The following is a 22494-nucleotide window of genomic DNA, read 5'->3' on the forward strand; positions in this document are numbered from 1 at the left end:
TAGGCATTGGGCATAAACTGGTGAGTTTGGTCTCTGGATTCTGTGATCTAAATTGTGTGTAATGGACCATGTTGTTTGGTGTATACGCTTCTGAGTCACACAGAACCCTTCCATAAGGTAGAATGGGACGGCAGGTTAATCTTGGTTGCATAGATTATTGATTGATTGTGGTTCTGCTAATAGAATAAGAGATGGTATTGCTAAAGCGATATTCCCTGCTGTGGAAGCATGCAAGCTTTTGGAATCCATAGTACTATTGGTTGAGCGACATGGGAAATGTGCTATTTGTCAGCCATGGAGAGGCAGGTGATAATATTTTATATGGTGCATTGCAAGCATTCAGAGTGTTGCATGTCTCAACAAATTTCACGATGACTCTGTAAGGCCACTTGGCAGTATAGCCCTCTCTTCAGTAGGCTTTAGTCCTTGAAAGCAGACACTACAATAAATGTACTGGTCTCTCTAAGATGCTCCAAGCCTCTGTTGCTTGTGGCTATCCCTCTGGGATGTAAAAGTCTGTTGTCAAGAGATAGAGAGCACATTTTACCTGTCCACCCTGACTGACTCTCTAGGGAGATGCTCTGTGGTTCTCGGACAGAGACCTGCTACTTGAAATTCTTTAGATTCAGCGAGGGGCTGAATCTAGCTCAGTGGTAGAGCTTCTGCTTTGCATGCAGAAGGTCCCAAGTTCACTCCCTGGCAGCATCTCCAGGTTGGATTGAGAGAGAGACTCCTGCCTGCAACCTCAGAGAACCACTGCCAGTCAGTGTAGACCAGGGTGCTCAACTTCTGCCCTCCTGCAGATGTTGGCCTACAACTCCTGTCATCCCTCACCATTGGCCACTGTGGCTGGGGATTCTGGGAGCTGTAGTCCAGAAACAGCTGGTGAGCCGAAGTTGAGTAGTCCCGGGATAGGCAATACTGAGTTAGATGGACCAATAGCCTGACTTGGTATAGGGCAGCTTTCTGTGTTCCTATTCGCATGCAACATGTGCATTCTTCTGTGCAGCCATGTGACCTGATTGATTGATTGATTGATTGACTGATTAAATGCTGTCAGGTCAGTGTCGACTCTTAGCAACCACATAGATAGATTCTCTCCAGAATGATCTGTCTTCCACTTGGCCTTTAAGGTCACTCAGTGGTGCATTCATGGCTGCCATAAGTGAGTCCATCCACCTTATTAAGTCAGCAAAGTAGGAAATGGCTTGGTCAGTGTACTGGTTTCTGCCCTTGCACAGCAGATGTCGGGAAGGCACAGCCTGCAAATGTCTAAGCAACAGAGAGATTAAAAGAACCGCTTCCCTGTATTATCCGGCATGGGCCAGACCCCGGTGCTCAGCCTCTCCCACCTCCTCTGCCCCTCATTTTTCTTTGCTGCTCTGATAAGTGATCTAAAAGAAAAAAGAAAAAGATGGATAATGTAAAGAAGGGAATAGTAGTTGGAGTCATCCCATCTGTTACGTCAGCGAACACACTTTGGACAATAGCAATTGCTTCAGATGGATAGCCTAATCCCTGGATTAGAACAGTGAGCTGCAGAAAAACACAGTCGGTTTTGACGGGCATCCTTAAAGGACATGACCACAGGCGTGCCTGTTTCTTTAACAGGGAAAGTTTCTGGGTCAACAGTATGGGCAGCCAAGATGGTGAAGAAACCACGAATGAACATCATTGACCACAAGGATGTCCCTAGGGCACGGGTGCTCAACTTCGGCCCTCCAGCAGATGTTGGCCTACAACTCCCATAATCCCTGGTTATTGGCCACTGTGGCTGGGGATTATGGGGGTTTTAGTCAAAAAAAAAAAAAAAAGCTGGAGGGCCGAAGTTGAGCAGTCCTGGATTTGATGGTTGGTCTTTGGTCTGAGCTGTACACAGCCGTCTTGGAGGAGTCCCGTGACACCAGTCAGCTGTTTCCTGGCCATCATCAGGGCATTCCAAGTTCCATCACGATCCGGGCAGGGCAAGTGGATGAGAGCTGGGCTCTAAGATCGTGCTGGGGGCTTTGGTCTTATCCAGCTCACTCCAGATTCCACCGCAGGTGGAGATGAGTCTGAGGAGGGCTGTGCTAAGCTGTTGGAAGCTGGGATTGCCTCTGAGCTTTTTGGACCCAGCCCCCTAAATGCCTCCCTTGGCAACAAGTTCAGTGATTTGAGCTGGTCTGGCCAGACAACTGAACTTCGGAGCCTTGCGGGCCTCCGCTTGCTTGCCTTCGGGAATGGCAGCCTTCCCCAGATGGTGATTTTGGCACTCCTGCGGTGACACCGCCGGGCAACGCCTCAACGCTTTCTGTTGCCTCAGTTGCGGGAACGTGGCATGAGCTGTTGGCAGATCTCTGTGGAGTCCTAAACACGCACCTTGTGTGGGATGTGGTCAAGGTCGCCTGCAGATAAACCTTGTGTCCGTCTTTGTCTTTGTTTTTTTTAAAAACAGAGCTTAAATGTCGACCCAAAGCATGGCGTTCTCTTCTAGGGCCTTGACAGCCACGTGGACGTTCACATGGCCGCAGCCAACTCGACTCCCCCCGGCTCTCTGGACGTCAACCAGCCGGGGTTTCCAAAGGAGATTCTGGGGTCCCAACTGGAGATCAAATACCTGTGCTCAGAGTGCAAGAATATTCTGAGGCGTCCGTTCCAGGCCCAATGTGGGCACCGCTACTGCTCCTGCTGCCTGAAGAAAATAATACGGTAACTGTGCTTTGGCTTTGGATTGAGCAAGGCCTGGCTTACGCACACAAGTGGTGGGGAACCCATTTCCTTTTTTGTTATCGACTTTGTTATAAAATTATATGTACACACTGCAGAGAAACAGAAAACCCCTAAGAGAGGTTTAGATAAATTCATGGAGGACAGGTCTATTAGTGGAACATAGGAAGTTGCCATATCCTGAGTCAGACCATAGGTCCGTCTAGTTCAGTATTGTCTACCCAGACTGGCAGTGGCTTCTCCAAGGTTGCAGGCAGGAATCTGTCCCAGCCTTATCTTGGAGAAGCTGCCAAGGAGGGAACTTGGAACCTAGATGCTCTTCCCAGAGAGGCTCCATCCCCTAAAGGGGAAAATCTTTCAGTGCTCACACTTCTAGTCTCCCATTCATATGCAACCAGGGTGGACCCTGCTTAGGTAGGGGGACAAGTCATGCTTGCTACCACAAGACCGGCTGTCTTAGTCTGGAGGCTATAGGTCATGTTCAGCCTCAGAGGCAAGATTCCTCTCAATACCAGTTTCGGGAGCAACAGCAGGAGAGGGGTCAGGCCTTCATCTCTTGCCTGTGGGCCACGGTGGGAAACAGGAGGCTGGACTAGATAGGCCTTGGGCCTGATTCAGCAGGGCTTTTCTTTGGTTTTTCTCTCCAGACAAATGTCATGTAACCACAAAGGTCAGCAGCTGAAGGCCCGAAAGAGTTCATAACCAGGAAGTATTTATTGCCTAACATTCTCTTCAGCTGTGCTTCAGTCCCAGCTGAGTGTCTGTGAATTTAACTCCTGAAGAAATATCTCATTTGAATGTGCCTTTTCCTTCCCACAATTGTGTATATGAGGCTAACTTGTTCCTAGGCGTAGTGTTCCAGACTCTGCAGTTGGCATGGCTCTGACCACGAGGTTCACCTTGAAGCTGTTTTGCTGTTTTGCTGTTGTGACCGCTTTCCTTTCCTTCTCAGCTCGGGGCCTCAGAAGTGCGCAGCCTGTATCCAGGAAGGGATATACGAACCAGGGGTTTCCATCTTGGAAAGCAACTCGGTAAGTGTTCATAGAACTGCTCCAGGGGTATTTGGTCAGCACCCCAATGTTCGGGCTTTGTGGGGGAATTAACTCTTAAAGGGGCAGCTCTACGTCAGTTTTAATTTGTGCAAACATTTGGACTCAAGAAATGACTGGGCTGAGACAAGATTTAAGTTTCAAAAATAAAAATATTTATTGTAGGGAGAGGTACAAAGAAAAGAGAGATGTGGTTAGGGCAATATTAATATTGCATAGCGTAGTGGTTAGAGTGTTTGATTAGGACCGGGAAGACCTGAGTTCGAATCCCCATTCGACCATGAAACTCACTGGGTGACTCTGGGCCAGTCATGTATCTCTCAGCCTAACCTACCTCACAGGGTTGTTGTGAGGATAAAAATAAGCATATACTCCACTCTGAGCTCCTCGGAGGAAGAGTGGGATATAAATCTGAAAAATGAAATGAAGTGAAAAATAGGAACATAAGAACATAGGAATCTGCCATATACTGAGTCAGACCATAGGTCCATCTCGCTCAGTATTGTCTACACAGACTGGCAGCAGCTTCTCCAAGGTTGCAGGCAGGAATCTCTCTCAGCCTTATCTTGGAGATGCTGCCAGGGAGGGAACCTGGAGCCTAGATGCTCTTCCCAGAGCGGCTCCATTCCCTAAGGGGAATCTCTTCCAGTGCTCACACATCAAGTCTCCCTTTCAAATGCAACCAGGGCAGACCCTGCTTAGCTAAGGGGACAAGTCATGCTTGCTACCACAGTGAGGCATTTTAGCTTAGAGTCCTAATTGTGTAAGTTCCCAGGCGGGCAAGAGAAAGAGGCTTTTAGAGGAGGGGGTTGGATTTAAGGAAAGGGGAGCTGAGAGAGGTTTCAGGCCCAAGGAGGGGCAAAGGCTCATATCACCTGATCTGGATGAAGGGACCTCAGGGCTCCTGGCAGAATGGCAGAATCTCGCTCCTCAGCGTGACCAGAGGGAGGAAGGTTGGAGGGGTTGGAGGCAATTCCAGGAGGATGCTTCCTCCTTTGTCAGGCTTCCCGGGTTAGTGAGGAAGTCTGGGCAGATAAGGCTGGCTAAGAAAGCCTTTCTGGAAAGTGGCATGAAGTACTGATTGCCCCCTTGCTGGGTTGCCAGGAGTCCGTAGATCGCCCCCAAAGCCGATCGAGTAAGTAGTGGAGTCCAAGTATAGCTCAGTACGCTACCCATTATGCCACACTGTCTTGGTATAGTCCCTGTCAGTCTTGGTGTGGTCTCTGTTTGACAAACGGGAAAGGGGCTGAGGCTGATAACAGCAACAGCGATGGACAAATATTTATATACTGCTGTTCAACAAAAGTTTCCAAAGCGGTTTACATAGAGAAGTAATAAACAAACAAACCGAATGGCAATCTGAAAAGGAACATAAGGTAGACACCAGAAACAGCCACTGGAGGGATGCTATGCTGGGGGTGGATAGGGCCAGTTGCTCTCCCCTTGTGAAACAAAGAGAATCGCTGCGTTAAAAAGGCGCCCCTTTGCCCAGTTGGCAAGACGATAGCCTTGCCCTGGGGCATCCTAGTGAGTTCATGGCAGATGTGAACTTGGGCCTTCTTGGCTTCACCCCAGCAGCTCCTTAAGAGAGCCGACTCTGCTGGTCTAACTGGCATTGCTAGGCCCTACTCTGCCAGTTATTCTAATCCTGCTTCGCCAAAAGTCAGGGCTCGAGCCCGCAGCAGGTCCTGAACCTGGGATGTTAGAGTGGGGGCTTAGCTGACTCACTCCCAGCCTGGCTTTGCTCCTGCCCAAGGGGAGAGCTGCAGGGAGCCTGTGTCATGCCCATAGGTGAGAGTGGGTCAGGTACTGGCCCATATAAAAGCTTCCGGGTCAAGAGGGCTCCTCTTCTCAGTACCGCAGCCTCTGTCTTGGGCCCCCAACCCAAACGTGGCAGGAACTGGGTCAGGCGTTGGCATAACACGTTTGGGAACATCCAGAGGTTGTGGGGAATCTTTCCACCCACCCCTGCCAGTTTGCCATCACCAGAAGAAACCGTTTTCTCATTCCTTAAACACTTCTTTGGCTGTGTGTATCTTTTTCTCTCTATCACTGCTTGGGCCTCACTTACGTATCCACTGGCATGAAATTCCCAGATCACACTACGCAATATAAAACGTGACGTTTGGCAGATAGGTTCCAGACTTCACCCACACTACAAGAAGAATCACCCCCACCCCCACCCCCCCAGAAAAAAACATTAGCTTCCCGGAAAATGAAGAAAGACTCTCCCATTGGAAAAGCATGGGAAATAATGCCTTCTGACAAACTTTGGCAGTTTTGGAGGGGGGGACTCTTACAGACAGGAAGTTCGGGCATTCACAGAAGGATGAAGAAACAGACACTCTATATTGTGTCAGTTCACCGGATTTCTATCCATGTCAGATTTCCACGATACTTGCTAAAGAAATCGTAATGCACACACAAACCAATTGCATTAGATCTCGTTGTCTGTCGGTTCTATTCAGTCTCCTCATGTTTGTCCTTTCAGGGGTTCTGAGCAGCGACACTCTTACTTGCTCAAAACCAAGTAGCTCTTCTGGTCATCAGCTCGCCCATAGGCAAGGGAGCGTGCACACAGCCGCTGCGTGCTACAGGAGGGATGCTTGCAAACTGCAAGGCCATCTTACTAGTGTGCGTGTATATATAAATTTGTTTCTCTTTTGTGTCCCCTTTTGAGACGTTCCCAGACAATGCAGCCCGACGGGAAGTGGAGAGTCTTCTGGCGATCTGTGTCAATGAGGGTTGCACGTGGAAAGGGACGATCAAAGAATATGAGGTAAGGATCATACTCATCTTTCTGCTTCCTCTTTCCTTCTAACGGAGGGTGTGAGCTGACAAAGTGACTCAGGACGGACTGTTTACCCAGAGCCCCGTGTGTGCAAGCGCTCTGTGGATGTCTATTTTTAAAAAGCACAGAATGTAGTCTTGGCTGTAGAATTCAGCTTCATATGAATCTGGGGATTTTCTTTGGTTTTAAAATATTGCCAAGTTTCTAGTTCTTTTGACCGAAGATGCGCTTGAGAAATGTGAGCGAAGTTTGCTGAGATCTTGGGAGCCAGAGGAGCATCTGATAAAGGTTTCCAGTAGTTCAAAGACACCCCAGAGCTCTTTGCTCTCTCCATGTCTAGCAGAAGCCGCATCAGCTACTCAAACTAAGAGGCAATTTTCCATGTGTGTTTTAATTTGCATCATGGATGCAAGTGGTGGAATCCAGCTTTTCCAGGTGCAGAACTTGGGTGACTTGGATGTTGCATTTTACGAATGTCTTTAGCACAGAGTATGCCAGGTCCTGTGTTTTTCTCCTCCTAACCTGACTGTAAACGTTGTGTTTCCTTGCTGATGACTGCTTGAACATTTTGGGTCTTTGTTGTGTCTGTGGGAGGCTGAGAGAGCTACCGTTGTGCTGTGTGAGTTGGTGTGTGTGTGTGTGGCAAATGCTCTGTGTGATGTCTGCAGTTTGCAGTGCATTCGCCACCGTCCTGACTCCTTAAATGCCCAATTTATCGTTTTCTCTTTTGAGAGTCATATTGGCATATGAAGATGGCCCTCCCTCACGGGAAGGTGGTTCCTTTGCTCTCAAGTCGGTCCCTGAGGGTCCTGGGAAAGGGCGTCCAGCGAGAGGCGGCAGAGCCAGGGTCAGGACGGATGGGGTGACTCCTCCCTCGGGGAGAGGGTGTAGCTCAGGCTCTGAGTTGGTGTGTCGAAGGCCCTCGGTTTGGTGATCAGGAGGCTGGAGCACCATCCCCATGAGGACAATCGAAAGCATTTGGACTCGTTAATCTAGGCAAAAGGCATTGAACAGGGGACATGGTGGGAGTCTGGAAAACGTGTGGCGCGTGGAGAAGAAATGGAACGGAGAGAAGTTGGGCTCCATTTCTCTGGCGCACCCACTGAAATTGATCTGGAGAGTCAGGAAATGTGATTGACGTTTTTCACACAGTGGAGAATTAACTTATGGAAGTGGTCCCTCGAACTTGGGTCCCCAGATGTTGGATGAGAGGAGAGCTGGCCTTGGGGTAGTGAGCAGGAATGGCCCCCTTTGCCAAGCAGGGTCTGTTCTGGTTTGCATTTGGAGGGGTGACTACGTGTGAGCCCTGCAAGATATTCCCCTCAGGAGATGGGGCCAGAGCTCAGTGGGAGAATATGGAGGAAAAGCAGAATGGTAGTTCTGCTCTGCTTGGCATGCAGAAGGTCCCAGGTTCATTCCCTGGCAGCAGCATCTCCAGGTGGGATGCTTTGGAGAGCCGCTGCCAGTCGGTGTCGGCAATACTGAGCTGTCTGGACCAGTCGTCTGACTTGTTATAAGGCCAGCTTCTTATGTTCCCATGGATAACAACCACCATCATCCCCTGGCCATCCAACACCATCTGGGAACCCAAGATCGAGAACCTCTCATTTATGGAATCTGCTGCTCCCAATTAGTTGGCTTTAAAAGGGGCCCAAACAAGCCATGGAGCTGGAAAAGTCTTCTCAGTGGCTGTTACAGCTGAATGGAACTTCTGCGTTCAGGGGCAGTCTACTGCGGGCTGCCAGTTGCTGGAGGGATGTTCTGCAGCAGGTGGCATCTTTCCCCCCGCTTGTGGGCTTCCCAGGGGCCTCTGGTGGGTCACTTTTGGTCTGTTCTAGCAGGTGTGGGCTTCTCTGTGCTGCTAACCCAATCCATAGTAGGCAGTACGTAGGAACATAGGAAGCTGCTGCCTTCTACTGAGTCAGACCCTTGGTCCATCTAGCTCAGCATCACCTACACAGATGGGCAATGGCTTTTCCAGGGCTGTAGGCAGGAGTCTCTCTCGGCCCTCTCTTGGAGATGCTGCCAGGGAGGGGACTGGGAACCTTCTGCAGGCAAGCAGGCTGGTGCTTTTCCCAGAGCTCTGGCTCCATCCCCCTCAGGGGAATCTCTCACAGTGCTCACACATGGAGTCTCCCATTCCGTTGAAAACCAAGGTAGACCCTGCATAGCAAAGGGGACGATTCATGCTGGCTGCCACAAGACCAGCTCTCCTCCATACCAGTGGAGGGCATGAGAACAGCTAGGTTTCCAGAATCAACGGGGACCTGAAAGGGGCTCTGGAATGAGAGGGCTCCCTTCCCCCTTGTATGGAGGAAAAGAACCAAGCGGGGAGGCCCCTCTTCAGTTGGTGTGGGGTAAATGCCACGCTCCGCTCGACCTGTCTTCTCTTCTGCCTTTGGTTCCTCTCCAGCCGAGCTGGCTTTGGCCCCGTCTGCAGCTGGCGGCCTGCTGCATTGCTTTGGGCGTCAGCTTCCCGGCTTCGGAAAGTCCCTGGCAGAGCCTTTCTCAGACGCTGCCTCTTGGAAAGTCCCTAAAAGCTTGTTCATCATTCAGCCCGAGAGGCTGTCCTGAGTGCATAAGGAAGAAACCACTTCTGTGTCCGGAGACCTGGAGCGCTCGCTCGCTCGCTCTCCCTGCCCTGACACCCGATAGGGGTGGGAGGCAAGAGGAAGTGGGCCCCAGCCTGCCCCTCCGGCCTGAGCCTCCGAGTCTGGGTCCGCTTTTGCTTTCACTTTGCAGGGAGGGGGCCAAAGGGAAGCACATGAGCTCTCTTGAAACCCCAGGAGGCCTCTCTACGGCTGTGGGAAGCCTCCTGATATGTCCAGAGGCTTTAATGTAGGCTCAGAGATGTTCTCCATGTGCGCTGTTTTTGTTTTGTTCTCCCCCCCACCCGCCTGCCCCCTCTGTAACTCTTGGATGCAGTGGGCGGCTACATCCCCGTCCCTCGCTCACTAGGTTGTGCGTGCTTAAAACTGAAGCAGTAAAAGTTCTCCCCCTCGCTCTTGGGATGGACACGTTCTTGGCTCAATGAGGAACTGAGAGACGGGGTTGCATTTAAAAACAAAGACCTCGGCTGGAGCTCTTGCTGTTCTGTGCCGCAGCCCTTGATCTGTGCCCGTTTGCAGTCCGTGTGGAGGTTGATATTTGTCCACTGACAGTTTGGGATTTGTAAATTCCGTCTTGAAGGAGGGAAAATCCCTCCCCCCCAAAAGTTGTGAACAATTAATCAAGACCCAGTGTTTTAAAAATGATGCCTCCAAACAGAATTGGAGTGAGTGGGGGACGTCTTTGAAGGCCTGAGCAAATAAAAAGGTTTTCGGCCCCAACCAATCTGACTCGGCACCAAGCAGGAAGCCGGTGCAGGGAGAGGGGGGCACTGGAGAAGTGGGGTGCCCCCATTGAAATGGCCAGCTGGGGACTCAGACATGGATTTTAGGGTGCAGACAGGTTCATGTAGAAGGAGCCAACCCATAAAAGGTTGCGATGACTAGCTACTAGTCTTGACGGCTCCAGCCTCAGAGGCAAGACGTTTTTCTGGTTGGATGAGGCCCCTTTTGAGCTGGTCTCCTTGGGTGTGTGTGAGCCAGGCTGAAACCTCCTCCTCTCTGAGCAGCAGCCTCTGCTTTGGGGCGTCGCCAAGCAGAGTTCCTAATCGCCTCGGCTGATAAAAATCAGCCGTGGGGGAGTTTGGTTTTGGTAGGTTTCAGACATGCAAGTGGGCGGCTGGAAAGCCCCAGCAAGACACCTACAGCAAGTAGGAAACCAAAGGTGATCCTTGCCGCCGGCAGCTTCTGTGGGGGCTGCTCTCTCCTCTCTTCTCCTCTCTTCTCCTCTCTCCCCCTCCAGCCCTCCTCTCTTAAAGCCAACGTAACGGCACGGGGTCAGCATTGGCCCTGCAAAGGACCCCCTGCCTCGCCTCGGTGCAAAGCACACACAGCAAGTGGAAAGACGGGCTCTTCAGGAGGGAGAGCCCGCAGCTCAGCGGGAGAGCCCCTGCTTTGCATTCCGAAGGTCCCAGGTTCAATTCCCGGCAGCCTTGCCAGGCAGGGCTGGGTAGGACTCCTGAGGCTGAAATCCCGCAGAGCCGCTGCCCGTCGGAGTAGCTGGAGCGAGAGGCAGACCCTGTTAAAGGGGCTGCGTGTGTGGAGAGGCTGTGGCTTTGTCTTCGGAAGGGGCTCCGGTCGGGAACGTCTCCTCTCTGTATGAGGACTTGGGAAGCCGCTGCCGGTCGGAGCAGCGGAGCCAGCCTATACATCCGGGATGGGCAAACTGGGCCCTCCGGCTGCCGCACAGCCCCCAGCAAGAGCCGGAGGGCCCGGTTTGCCCAGCCCTGGTCTACAAAATGGTGTGTTCGGATTTTAGGTCAGTCCTGTATCCTCTCAAATCTCAGTGGGGAAAAGGTCTGGATCTTGTGCCTGACTTTTCTGGTGGTGGTGGGACCATTTTGCAAAGGCCCCCCACTGCTTTCCCGCCTCCCTACAGAGGAGCCCCACTGATCTACCACAAACTGACCCATAGAGGGTTGTGGCAGAGGGGGCCGAAGGAGTGGGACTGCTTTGCGGAACAGCCGGGATGTGAAGACAGCTTGCTTTGAGACCTTCAAGGTTCTTTCACGGCCCTAAATAGTAGTGAAATTACAACACTCCTGCAAAAGTGGGGGAAATGGTGGACCAGGGCCGTTTTCCGCCACCTTCAGTCCTTGGACAGAACGCTAAGAGGCAGGAGGAACTATATTTCTTTATGAGCAGCTGGGTTGAATTCTGCCTAGGCATCCCCCCGCCCCCCCCCCCCCAAAAAACCAACCAACCACACAACTTCACAGACAAAAGGAACCAAGGTCAGCCTTTTGCATTTAATGAAAGTGGAACATTTGGGGATCTGGCCCCCCTTCATCTGGAGGTTGTGGCCCTGATCTGGCTGCTGACAGCTAAGGAAACCCAAACCCCTCTGGACTCGGCCAAGAGGCACCTCTTAAAGTGGCGATTCTCTTTATTTAGCAGGGGGAGAGCAACTGGCCCAATCCAACCCCAGCACAGCATCCCTCCAGTGGCTGTTGCTGGTACCTGCCATATTTCTTTTTAGACTGTGAGCCCCTTGGGGACAGAGGAGCCATCTTATTTATTCTTTTCTATGTAAACTGCTTTGGGAACTTTGGTTGAAAGTAAAGCTAAAGTTGTGCCATTGAGTCGATTTCGACTCCTGGCAACCACAGAGCCCGGTGGTTGTCTTTGGTAGAATACAGGAGGGGTTTCCCATTGCCTCCTCCTGCATAGTATGAGATGATGCCTTTCAGCTTCTTCCTATATTGCTGCTGCCCGACATAGTACCAGTGGGGATTCTGACAAGCAACCTTCTTCCTGTTAGTCAAGCATTTCCCCGCTGTGCCACGTTGAAAAGCAGCATATAAATACTACTACTACTACTACTACTAGTAATGTCCTCAACATCCCTGTGCATAAAAGACCAGCCCTTGAAAACGTCTCTTGTGCTTGCAGACTTGAGTCAGGCAGGCCTTGGCCGGAGCCACCTTGGTGGCTTGGGGAGGGGGGAAAAAGCCCCTTCCCATCTGAAAAGGCTGCCCGCCTTGGCCACCCCTGGGCGGTTCCTCCTTGCCGCGGGCGACCGGGCCAGTGGCCGCGTACCAGCCTGATGCAGCTCTCCTTTTCTTTGTCTAGCTGTACTGAAGTGTGCTGCTCCTTTTACCACAGAGCTGCCACGAGGCCAGCTGCCCCTTCATGCTAGTGGCCTGCCCCGCGTGCCAGGCGATGGTCAGACTGAATGAGAAGGAGCACCACGCGGAGCGGGAGTGTCCCAAGAGGAGCCTCAACTGCAAATACTGCAAAGTCCTTTGCTACTTCCCTGACATCAAGGTACGCACCGGAGCTGCTCCCCGGCGCTCCATGAGCCCAGGACTTCGGGCGGCCGCCATCTTGGAGTGGCCGCCATCTTGGGACACGCTTCTGCCGCAGCAAGGGTCAGACTAGGCCAGAACAGACCATCTGGTGAACAGGGGCGTGTGGGAGAAGGGCAGGATTCGGCCTCCCACCACCGAATTAATCCAAGTCCCGCAATTAATTTTAAAAGGCGGCTTGCTTTCTTTACATCAGACGTGATTTGTTGTTGCCGTTTTCCAGATTTAGACAGTGCCGATTGATTGGATTTATATACTGCTTTTCATTAAAATAAGCTCAAAGCGGTTGACGGTATAATTAAAACAATGCATAATTGGGAGAAGAAAGAGAGACAGGCTGAAGAGGTGCTGCCTTCCAGGTCCTTGGTCCCAGCTTAAGTGCCCCCCCCCACTCTTGCTCGGAGGGGAGGGGAGAAGACAGCCCATGTGAAAATGTCTGTGTGGCTCGATGTATTGTCCTTTTATTTAGGTTCTTAGTAGACCGTTTTGGGAGGTTCACCTGAAAAGCGGCATATAAATGCAAAAATAAATAAAATAATTAAAATACAAAGGCACAGATGACCTCAAAATTTAAAACTCTGCATAATTAAGATACAAAAGTGTAGATAATATATATAAAATCTCCATTTAAAAATTTAATAACCCACTATAAAGAATAATAATACATAAAACACCAAGCAGCAGCCGTAGCAAAGTATAGTCTGTCTGTCTGTCTGTCTCTCTCTCTCTCTCTCTTTTGCATTTTAAATTTTATTGGATTTTACAATAGCTTTTACATTCAAATTGCATTCATTTATCTAATTCTACACGCAAAGTATAGTGTCTTGAAAGGCAGGCTTTCCTGTATGATGGTGTACTTGAGGGGTGTGTGTGTGTGTGAGAGAAAAACGTTTATTATTTTTGAAACGGTTTATTTCTGTATGTTGCAAAGGGCTTTACAAGCACAGAGTACAACCAGATAACAAACAGGAAGCGGTTTCCCATGCCGTGGAGGGCTGAGTGAGCCACTTGTTTTGAACTGGGTATCTCTCGAGGAGTTTGGTTTCGGTTTGAGGCTTGTAGGATTTGTATTCAGTTCTGGTTGGCTGGGAGAAACCTCTCGGGATTGTGTTTTGCTTCAGGGGCTGTTTAACGGCCTGGTCTCTCGCTAGGAGGATCTCTGTTTTGAAGGAGGATAGAGGCAAGAGTGGGCAGAAGTCTCTGGACGAGAGCGGTGTTTGGCCCAGCAGGAGAGCTAGTCTTGTGGCAGCAAGCATGCCTGGTCCCCTTAGCTAAGCAGGACCCACCCTGGTTGCATATGAATGGGAGACCAGAATTCTGAGCACTATAAGACATCCCCCTCAGGGGTTAATGGGGCCGCTCTGGGAAGAGCAGAAAGTTCCCAGTTCCCTCCCTGGCAGCATCTCCAAGATAAGGCTGAGGGAGAGACTCCCGCCTGAAACCCTGGAGAAGCTGCTGCCAGTCTGTGAAGACCATACTGAGCTAGATAGACCTAGTCTGAGCTAGTCTGACTCAGTATATGGCAGCTGCCTGTGTTCCTTCAGAGCAGGGCTCGCTAACCGTGGCTCACCAGTTAGGCGTTGCAGCCTCCTCCCAGGAACTCTGCCTCATTGTTCAAATATTTGAACAATTTCAAATATTTGCACTGCTTCACTGCCCCAACGTGGCTTAGCAAGCAACCGGCGGCGAGATTTGGAACTGAAGAAAAGAGCGGAGGTCAAAAAAACCCTGCACACGTGGGGAGCCGTGGGCAGGCAGCCTTCCGTGGCTGGTGGGCTGAGTTCTGGCTTGGCGGCTTCCTCTGCGTGGGCTGCCCTTTTTAAAGGCTGCTCTCTTCCCCTGGCCAAAATGAGGCTTGTACTCTGGGAAGAGGTGACTAGAAAAGGAAACGGAAAGTCCAGGGTGGGTGGAGTGGGAAGACTCTGCCGTCCGAAGCCACTCGAGTGGCAACCCTTCTCTTGGATGCTCTTCGCCCGCGAAGCAGTGGAAACAACCTAGGGGTTAATCATTTCGCCCTTTCAGTTTCCTGTGCCGGTTGAAGACAGCCCGCAGAATGTCAGACTAGTGATGCCTCTCCGGATAATCCGCTCTGCAAACCACCATCACTACGGTTCTTGGTCCTGGTGGGCGGGGTTCCTCCGGAGCCAGAGCAGAGAGATGTCTGGCTTGCAGAATCCATATTGGTTTACTAGGACCCCAAGTTCCACTAAGGGGGTGCAGAGGCCTAGCTGCAGGGGACAGTGTTGGGTTCAAAAAGATGGCTCAGTATTGCTATTGACCTGTGCCCTATGCTGGGATAGCACTTCTGCAGGTCAGGGATTCAAATGCAGAACTCTCAGAACTGGCCTGCAGAACTGCACAGAGATCTGGTCGAAGGCGACCCGTTCATGCTCACATTTTAGAGGCGAGGGATGCCACAGTAGAGAGACAGAGAACTAGCCGAAGGCCAGAGGAGAATCCATTTCCCCCCTTGTGGTTAACCTGTTGGGCGTCGGAAGTCCTTGCCTATCTATTGCAAATCACTGGGGAATCCCTCAAGATCTCTCAGTTGGTTGATCCTTCTTGATTGACTAGTAGATCTTGAGGGATGCGACATGGGTCACCAAGGCAACTGTGTGTGTGTGTGTGTGTGTGTGTGTGTGTGTGTGTGTGTGTGTGTGGTCTCAGTGCTCTGAAATTCCGTGTCCATGTTGATAAGCTGGCTGCCTGTAGGATCCAAACCCAGAGGAGATTTTTTTTAGAGTCCTGGGTGGCATCTCCTGATCTACCCTCTGAATAGGTGTGGGTGTGGGTGTGTAAAAGAGGAGGCCAAAATGACTTCATTTCTCCCCCAACCCCCTTTCAGTTGTGGGATTCTGGACCTTTTCTGGCAGGAAATCCGTTTTGAAAATAATTGAGAGATCTTAGTGCCAATAGAAGTGGGTGCTTAGAAGGCACCCAGTTCAGCGCAGTGGCAGGTAGGATCACTGGGAAAGAATTGACAACGATTCTTGGTTGACAGACAAATATAGAGGATATATCCTGAACAGAACTCTGTTTATGAGGACGAGAGGCTTCCTTTCCCTGATTAGGCTCAAGGTCTGTCTGGTCAATCACTGAGTCTCCAGTGGTGTCCTGTTGCTTCTGGTCTCACAAACTAGGTGTGAAGGTGGTGGTCTTTCCCCGCCTGTCGGTCTCCAGCGTTTGGTATTCTGTCGACTTGACTGGGTCTGTGCTTCAGTATTTAAGAACATCCTTATAGGATCTCCTTGTTTTTGGGGACAGGCTCATGACGAGGTGTGCCCAAAGTTTCCTCTCACCTGTGATGGCTGCGGAAAGAAGAAGATCCCGAGAGAGAAGGTAACTGGGCGTTGTTGGGTGGGTGGGTTGTGTGTCTGCAGTCTGTTGTAAGAGATCCTCCAAGTAGTACAGCTGATCCCTGCTTCCTCCTCTTCCTCATGTTGGGGCCTGGGGCTGTCACAAGGGGATGAGGATGTGACTGGTGCTCCGAGTCCCCCTGGTAGGGACCTCATTTCGTTAACCCTCTGTTGCCCTCTCTCTCTCTCTCCCCCCACAATATGGGGACAATCCGGGCCTTCCTTGCTGGGTTGCTGTCTGTGTTCCTTATAATGGATTCCCAGTTGTTGACCACAACTCCCATCATCCCCTGCCAAAGGCCATAGCAGCGGGGGATGATAGGAGTCATAGTCAACAACATCAGAGAATCCCTTACAGGGGACACTGGCTGATGTGACAACTGCTGAGGTCATGTTTGCTTGGAGGCCGGGGTTCTCAAACTCTCACCAAACAAACGGCATAAAGGATCTGAAGAAGAGAATCCAAGAAGCAAACTAACGGATCCAATGATGTTAACAGAGACCAATGGCCCCAGTAAATATATAAATGTAGATTATATTGAAAATAGAATCATCCCCTCTCCATGGTGATAGGAGTGAATCATATAAGGCAAATAGATAAATAAGTTATGCATTGTATCCAACAACAAAGATGTAGACATAAGAACAGTATCCAGTGAATTAATGAAGGTTCATATATTCTTCCCAGGACATCACTAAAATCGTCTCCTGTGATTTTAGGGTCTTCTCCTGTGATGTGACTTTTGGAAACCTTTGAAGAGAATTGTCACATCACAGGAGAAGATCCTGCAGCCTCCCATATATGAACTTTCATTAATACTTGAAAAAGACACTCGAAACAGTGTGATTATCGCAGTGCTGCTGGTGTGTGTGTATATATATAGTTCTTTCACTGGATGTACTATACTGTTCTTATCTTTGTTGTTGGATACACTGCCTATCTTACATAAATTCCACAGCATAAATTCCACCACTTCTCTAGCACCTTTCTCCCCACCACCACCACCAAGCAGCATGGATGGGTCCCCTCCCGGTCTCTGGGGCTGAGTGAGTTTCCCCAGGCATGGCCTGTGCACCCACAAGGCACCCACCTTTAGAAGCTCAGTTGGGCAGGGTCTGGTCGCTGATTCCCCCCCCCCCCCCACACACACACACCTGGAGTTTCACGATGGAAGCAGAGTCGGCTAGGAAGCGTTCTGTGGGTGTCCCTCGGCTAGATGGGGAGGGGTCTGGCTCTTCATTTCCTAGCCTGCTGCTTTCTCTCCCTTCTGCAGTTTCAAGACCACGTCAAGACCTGTAGCAAATGCAAAGCACCCTGCCGGTTCCAGCCCATCGGCTGCCCTGAGGTGGTAAGTGCTTGTCCCTAGTTGGCGCGTGTGCCGTGCCTCCGAGGCAGAGGGAAGCGAACGTGAAAATGCCTCTCTTCAAAGAGGGAGGATGGGAGCGTAGAGTTGGCCAAAAGAGCTCCTTGTTCGCTGGCCAAGCAAATTTCCCAGAGAGAAAGCTGACAGAGTCATGTCAGAAGTGCCCTGCTGGATCAGGCCCAAGGCGGCCTGTCTAGTCCAGCCTCCTGTTCCCCACAGTGACCCACCAGATCACCTCTGGGGAGCCCACAGGCAAGGGGTGAAGGCAAGCCCTCCTCTCTGCTGCTGTCAGAGGAGGCCAAACCATGTTCGTCTGCACCCGATATTCGGGAGCTGGCTGCTTCCAAACGTGCAAGAAGCAGTAAGACCCCCCACTGCATAATAAAGAATGTATAACAAGCACTGTTGATGTGGGTCTTCTTTATGGACAGAAGAAGCAATATAACTCAACTTCTAATGGAACCAAGATTCGACCTGAGATAGTACCTCATTAAGATACACTTGTGAGGAGAATACAGTCCACAGTATAAAAGTTATACTAAGTTATAACTCTGTAACTGAAGATTTAAAGGTGATGGATGCTGATTCTGAAGACTTACAGCATTTGTATTTGATAGACATATGCCAGAAACCTAGATTTGTTGTTGTTGTTTACAAAAAGGATGAGAAATCCAATTTTCACTGAGTCCATACTGGGACTAAGGTGTTCAAATGGGAAATCCAGAATGCTTCACTTTGGGGTAACTTGATTCCTGGATCCATTCCTTTCTTGCCAGATGCAAACATTTTTTCAATAGCAAAGAACTTTAAATCATCCACACCGTGGTTACACTCCAGATAATGTGATGTCAACAGGACCTCTTAAGTTACCAGTCCTAATTTTGCTTTTGTGCTCAATTATACAAGTTTTTAATGGCCTGCTAGTTTAACCCACATAAAGAAGCAAATCCCCTTTGCTTAGCAGGGTCTGCCCTGGTTTGCATTTGGAAGGGTGACTACGTGTGAGAGCTAAAATATATTTCTCCTGGGGAGGGGGCTGTAGCTTATTAGCAGAGCCTCTGCTTTGCATGCAGAAGGCCCCAGGTTCCCTCCCTGGCAGCATCTCCAGGCCAGGCTGGGAATGACCCCTGCTTGAAACCTTGGAGAGCTGCTGCCAGTCAGTGTAGACAGTCCTGAGCTAGATGGACCAAGGGCCTGACTCGGTATGTGGCAGCTCCCTAAGAGGCTTCTGTGCCTCTCCCGGTTGACATTTTAAGTGGGGCTCTCTGCAGCCAGTCTTCTTCCCCACCTTAGCAGAGAAAAGTGATGGGGCCTGTCTCTCCCTCTTGCACAGGTGGAGAACGAGAAGCTCCCCGAGCACGAAAGCAAGCGCCTAGGGGAGCACCTGTACATGCTGCTGAGCTTTGTGCTCAGCCTCGGGCCCGAGTCGGACAAGCTGCAGCCCCTGCCGGGCCTCCCGTCGGCCGAGTCCGGCTCCGGCCTGCTGGGTGGCAACCCTCTGCTCTCCGAGTCGGAGCTCTCCGGCTCCTTGCAGCTGCTGGGCAAGTGCGAGGCCCTGGAGAGGAAGACCGTCACCTTCGAGAACATCGTCTGCGTGCTGAACCGCGAGGTGGAGCGGGTGTCGCTGGCCGCAGAGGCCTGCCACCGGCAGCTGCAGCTGGACCAGGAGAAGATGGAGGTGCTCAGCAGTAAGGTCTGGACTTGAGCTTTTTGCTCCCTGTTGTCTGGGTGCAAGGGCGGGGCCGAACCATAGAATGGCAGGGTGTGCTCAGGGTTGCTGGGCTCTGGGCGGAAAGCAGAAGGGATGATGCAGGTGGCCCTCCTCGCAAGGCTTGCTGAGGCAGGCCTGGACAGAAACCTCTTTGAAGAAGAAGAAGAAGAAGAAAACCCAGCAGCCAGCCCCAGAATTTAGGAGCCAGACAGTGGGCACTTGGCAGAACTAATGGATTTGAGGACAGACGTTGTGGAGGGGAATAGTAAACAGCCCTGTCTTTTGCACCCCCTTTTCAAACAACCTGGAAACGGGGCTGCCTGGGACGAATAAAGTTTTTATTAAACTACTACTACCTCTGAATATCCTGGTCTAGGTGCCACAGTTAAACTCCCAGGCCCCAGGGCTCCCTGGCACTTGAGATTGTACTACGGTCAGGTCAGGAGTGAGACCGTGTTTGCTTGGCTGTTCTGCTAAAAAGCTGCTGGACTCCTTTCCCCAAGAGTGTCAGCTTTCACGTTGGCCTGCTCCTCTTAAATTTAAAACAAGTTTCTAGTCCTTTGGGTTGAGAAGAGTGCTTGGAAGCGTGCAGGCTGCTACACCTGTCGAATCCTGGAGGACATGGCGACTACAGGTTCTGTCGTTTGGGCCCCACCCGATCCTGTCGCCTTCCTCCTGATCGGTGCAAGCAAAACCCATGCAGATCCTGCTTTCTTTGCCGGGTTTGTTTAGGCTGCAGCATTCCGTGTTTTTGTAGTGCAGAACACGCAGGTGTAGAGCCCTGGGTGTGGGGAGGGCAAAGGAGTGCCAGGCATTCAGGTGAGCTTGGGAATGGATTTTCCCCAGGGAGGGGAAAGAAAGTGAGTGCTGAAGACGGAGGTGGGTGGGTGAGTGATTGGCCAGAGAGGAGAGTATTCGGAGGCCGAACGTGCTTTTTCTCCTGCTGCAGGTCCGGCAGCTGGAGAGGAGCATTGCGCTGAAGGACTTGGCCCTGGCTGAGATGGAGCGCACCATCCAGGAGATGGAGGCCTCCTCCTATGATGGCGTCTTCATCTGGAAGATCACCGACTTTGCCCGGAAGCGCCAGGAGGCGATCGCTGGCCGCTCGCCTGCCGTCTTCTCTCCAGGTGGCCTTGCCAAAGTTGCCTCCAAAAATAGAGCGGGGTGGGGTGGGCCCTTTCTACACCCGGGGCTTCCGGCAACCCTGAAATGTGGGTGATCAGCCGGTGCTCCTTGTTGGAAACTTTAGAGGGGGGAACCCCAAGATGCTTGGGCTGCCAACGGAAATGCTGATCTGTGGTCCTGACGGCGGTCTGCCACAAATTGTGTTTCTCCCCCCCCACACACAAGGGGGGAGGGCCAGAGAAGTGTCCCTCTCTCGCCACTGGCAGCCCCTCCCAGCCCCTCCTGTTGACTTCGCCATGAGGACTAGGAGCTTGAAAGGGATGCCTGTCACTGCTCATCTGTCGTCAGGTTTATGAATGCCCTGGCCTCTAATCTTTGTTTTTAATATGTGCTCTGAATGAGCCTATTTGCTTCTGGCCGTATTTTGTGCAGCGTGTTCGGAGTCTGCCAGGAACGAGGCAGGCAAGAGAGTCCCCCGCCTTGGGGTGCTCCTGCCTGTGAAGAGTGCTGGGCTAATTCTGCATCCGGCAGCTTCATATAACAGGGAGGGAGGATTCGGGGGGCATGGTGCCCCCCATGTTCGTGTCCACCTCCTGATGCTCTGCGTTCTTCTCCTTGGGACTCTTCCAGCCTTCTACACAAGCAAATACGGCTACAAGATGTGCCTGCGCATCTACCTCAACGGGGACGGCACGGGGCGGGGCACCCACCTCTCCCTGTTCTTCGTGGTGATGAAAGGACCCAGCGATGCCCTCCTGCGGTGGCCTTTCAACCAGAAGGTGGGTCTGCGGTGTGGGGCGGGGGGAGGAGAGAGGGCTTCAGAGAGGGAGAGAAGGGGTGATCATTCTGTCCTACCTCGCAAGGGGCGGTCTTGCACAGTGCATTGTGTACAGCGCCTGTGACGTGCTTTTGAACCCCCCAACCTTCAGTGTCGTAAGGAGCTGGTTATTCTAGATCCTGAAGAACGATAAAAAGCGTAATGCTGTTCTTCGTGCAGTCCTGCCGAGGTTCAAGTTGCCACTTGCCTGCCTGTCAGGAGACAGGTGGCAGGATCTCTACCCACACTTCCCCTGGCTCTGCTGACCACGGGGCAGAGGCAAGGAAGTGTGTGGGGTGCGGTCGGAAGCCAGGTCCTCTCCTTTCGAAATCCCTCCTCCCAGTTCGTGAGACTTCACCTCCGTTTTCTCAAGCTTGGGTTTTCAGTCTTAGGGACTAGGAACTTTAGAGGGGGAAACCCCAAGATGCTTGGGCTGTCGACTTTTTTCCGCCCAGTAGTACGGAAATGCTGATCTGTGGGCGGTCTGCCACGAATTGGGTTTCTCCCCCTCCCTGCCCCAAGCTCCTTCCTTCACGCGGCTTCTGTGCCTCCCCCGACAGGTCACCCTGATGCTTCTGGACCAAAACAACCGGGAGCACGTGATCGATGCCTTCCGCCCCGACGTGACGTCCTCGTCCTTCCAGCGGCCCGTCAGTGACATGAACATTGCCAGTGGCTGCCCACTTTTCTGCCCCATCAACAAGATGGAGAGCAAGAACTCTTACATCCGGGACGACACCATCTTCATCAAAGCCATCGTGGACCTCACGGGCCTCTGAGGCCTCCTTCCCCCCCCCACCCGGATCTCAGAGCAGAGCACAGACCCCCCACCCGAGGTGGGGCTGCGATCCTCTGGGCACCCCTCCTCCCGGGGGAGGGGTGTGGGGAAGGCGAGACGAGCTGCCCCAGGAGGAAAGGCCTGAGGACCTCCCGACGGCCCACCCGACACTCCTTTGGGCCTTGGAGAATGGCATTAGTTTATAGCGAAATGTGTCCGAGGCGGATTCGGCTGCGGAAACCGCGGGGTGCCCTTGAACTTCCCCCCCCCCAAAGGGGGCAGGCTGATCGCTGCTGCTGCTGCTGCTGGTGCACTTCCCAACACGAGAAAGTCCTGGTGTCTTTTTGCAACGGAGCTCTGTGGTTTTCTGCTGCTGGCTAGGTTGCTCTTGGAGCGGGGTGGGTGCTGCCGAGGCGTGGCTGGGTGGAAGTGGCCTCAGCCACAGAGGAGGACGGCGCCATGGATGGAGGACCAGTGGGGAGGCAGGGGGGCATCTCCCCGAGGCCCCGGTGAAGGTGGATGTCTCGCTCTGCCTCCGAGCGGAGGAGCCCAGGTGAGGATTGGTCTTGGGCGAGGGCCAAGCCTGCCTGTTCTCAGCCCCCTAAAAGCGGCGGCCAGAGTGGACCCCGGCTGCTCCTTGCTCTCCGGAAGAGAGCAGGGCTGAGAATAGAATTGGGCCGCTGCGGCAGAAGACACCTGTGCCACCGAGGTGCCTCTGGGTCGCTCCTTGCCAGGGAATGCAAGCTGGGTGGGAGGGAGAGATTTCCTGGCTCTATTTTAAGGCTTTTTTAATTTATAGGCTTCTCCGTCCCAGAGGTCCTGGGTGCCTAGCGTTGGGCGTAAAACCCCCATCATGACCTAATAAAATTGAACCAAGTGGCAA

The 22494-nt window shown here is 51.9% G+C and overlaps 1 protein-coding gene across 7 annotated transcripts in view; it reads left to right on the forward strand.

The window, feature by feature from the left end:
* The window catches only part of TRAF2 (TNF receptor associated factor 2), a 25143-nt gene extending 2649 nt beyond the window's left edge, over positions 1–22494 (forward strand). For 4 of the 7 annotated variants that reach the window (XM_053281901.1, XM_053281902.1, XM_053281899.1 and 1 more), the window contains exons 2-11: positions 2474–2688; positions 3659–3737; positions 6436–6534; positions 12258–12419; positions 15725–15799; positions 17091–17165; positions 18514–18873; positions 19841–20018; positions 20647–20795; positions 21394–22494. In XM_053281901.1, coding sequence (XP_053137876.1) covers positions 2501–2688; positions 3659–3737; positions 6436–6534; positions 12258–12419; positions 15725–15799; positions 17091–17165; positions 18514–18873; positions 19841–20018; positions 20647–20795; positions 21394–21612 — 1584 coding nt within the window. In that variant the 5' untranslated portion in view covers positions 2474–2500 and the 3' untranslated portion in view covers positions 21613–22494. Of the gene's footprint in view, positions 1–2473; positions 2689–3658; positions 3738–6435; positions 6535–12257; positions 12420–15724; positions 15800–17090; positions 17166–18513; positions 18874–19840; positions 20019–20646; positions 20796–21393 lie in introns of those variants that run through there. The other 3 variants (XM_053281903.1, XM_053281905.1, XM_053281904.1) reach the window with 3 other exon arrangements.

The sequence above is a fragment of the Hemicordylus capensis genome, chromosome 17 (genome assembly GCF_027244095.1).
Source record: "Hemicordylus capensis ecotype Gifberg chromosome 17, rHemCap1.1.pri, whole genome shotgun sequence".
Taxonomy (NCBI): Eukaryota; Metazoa; Chordata; class Lepidosauria; order Squamata; family Cordylidae; genus Hemicordylus; species Hemicordylus capensis.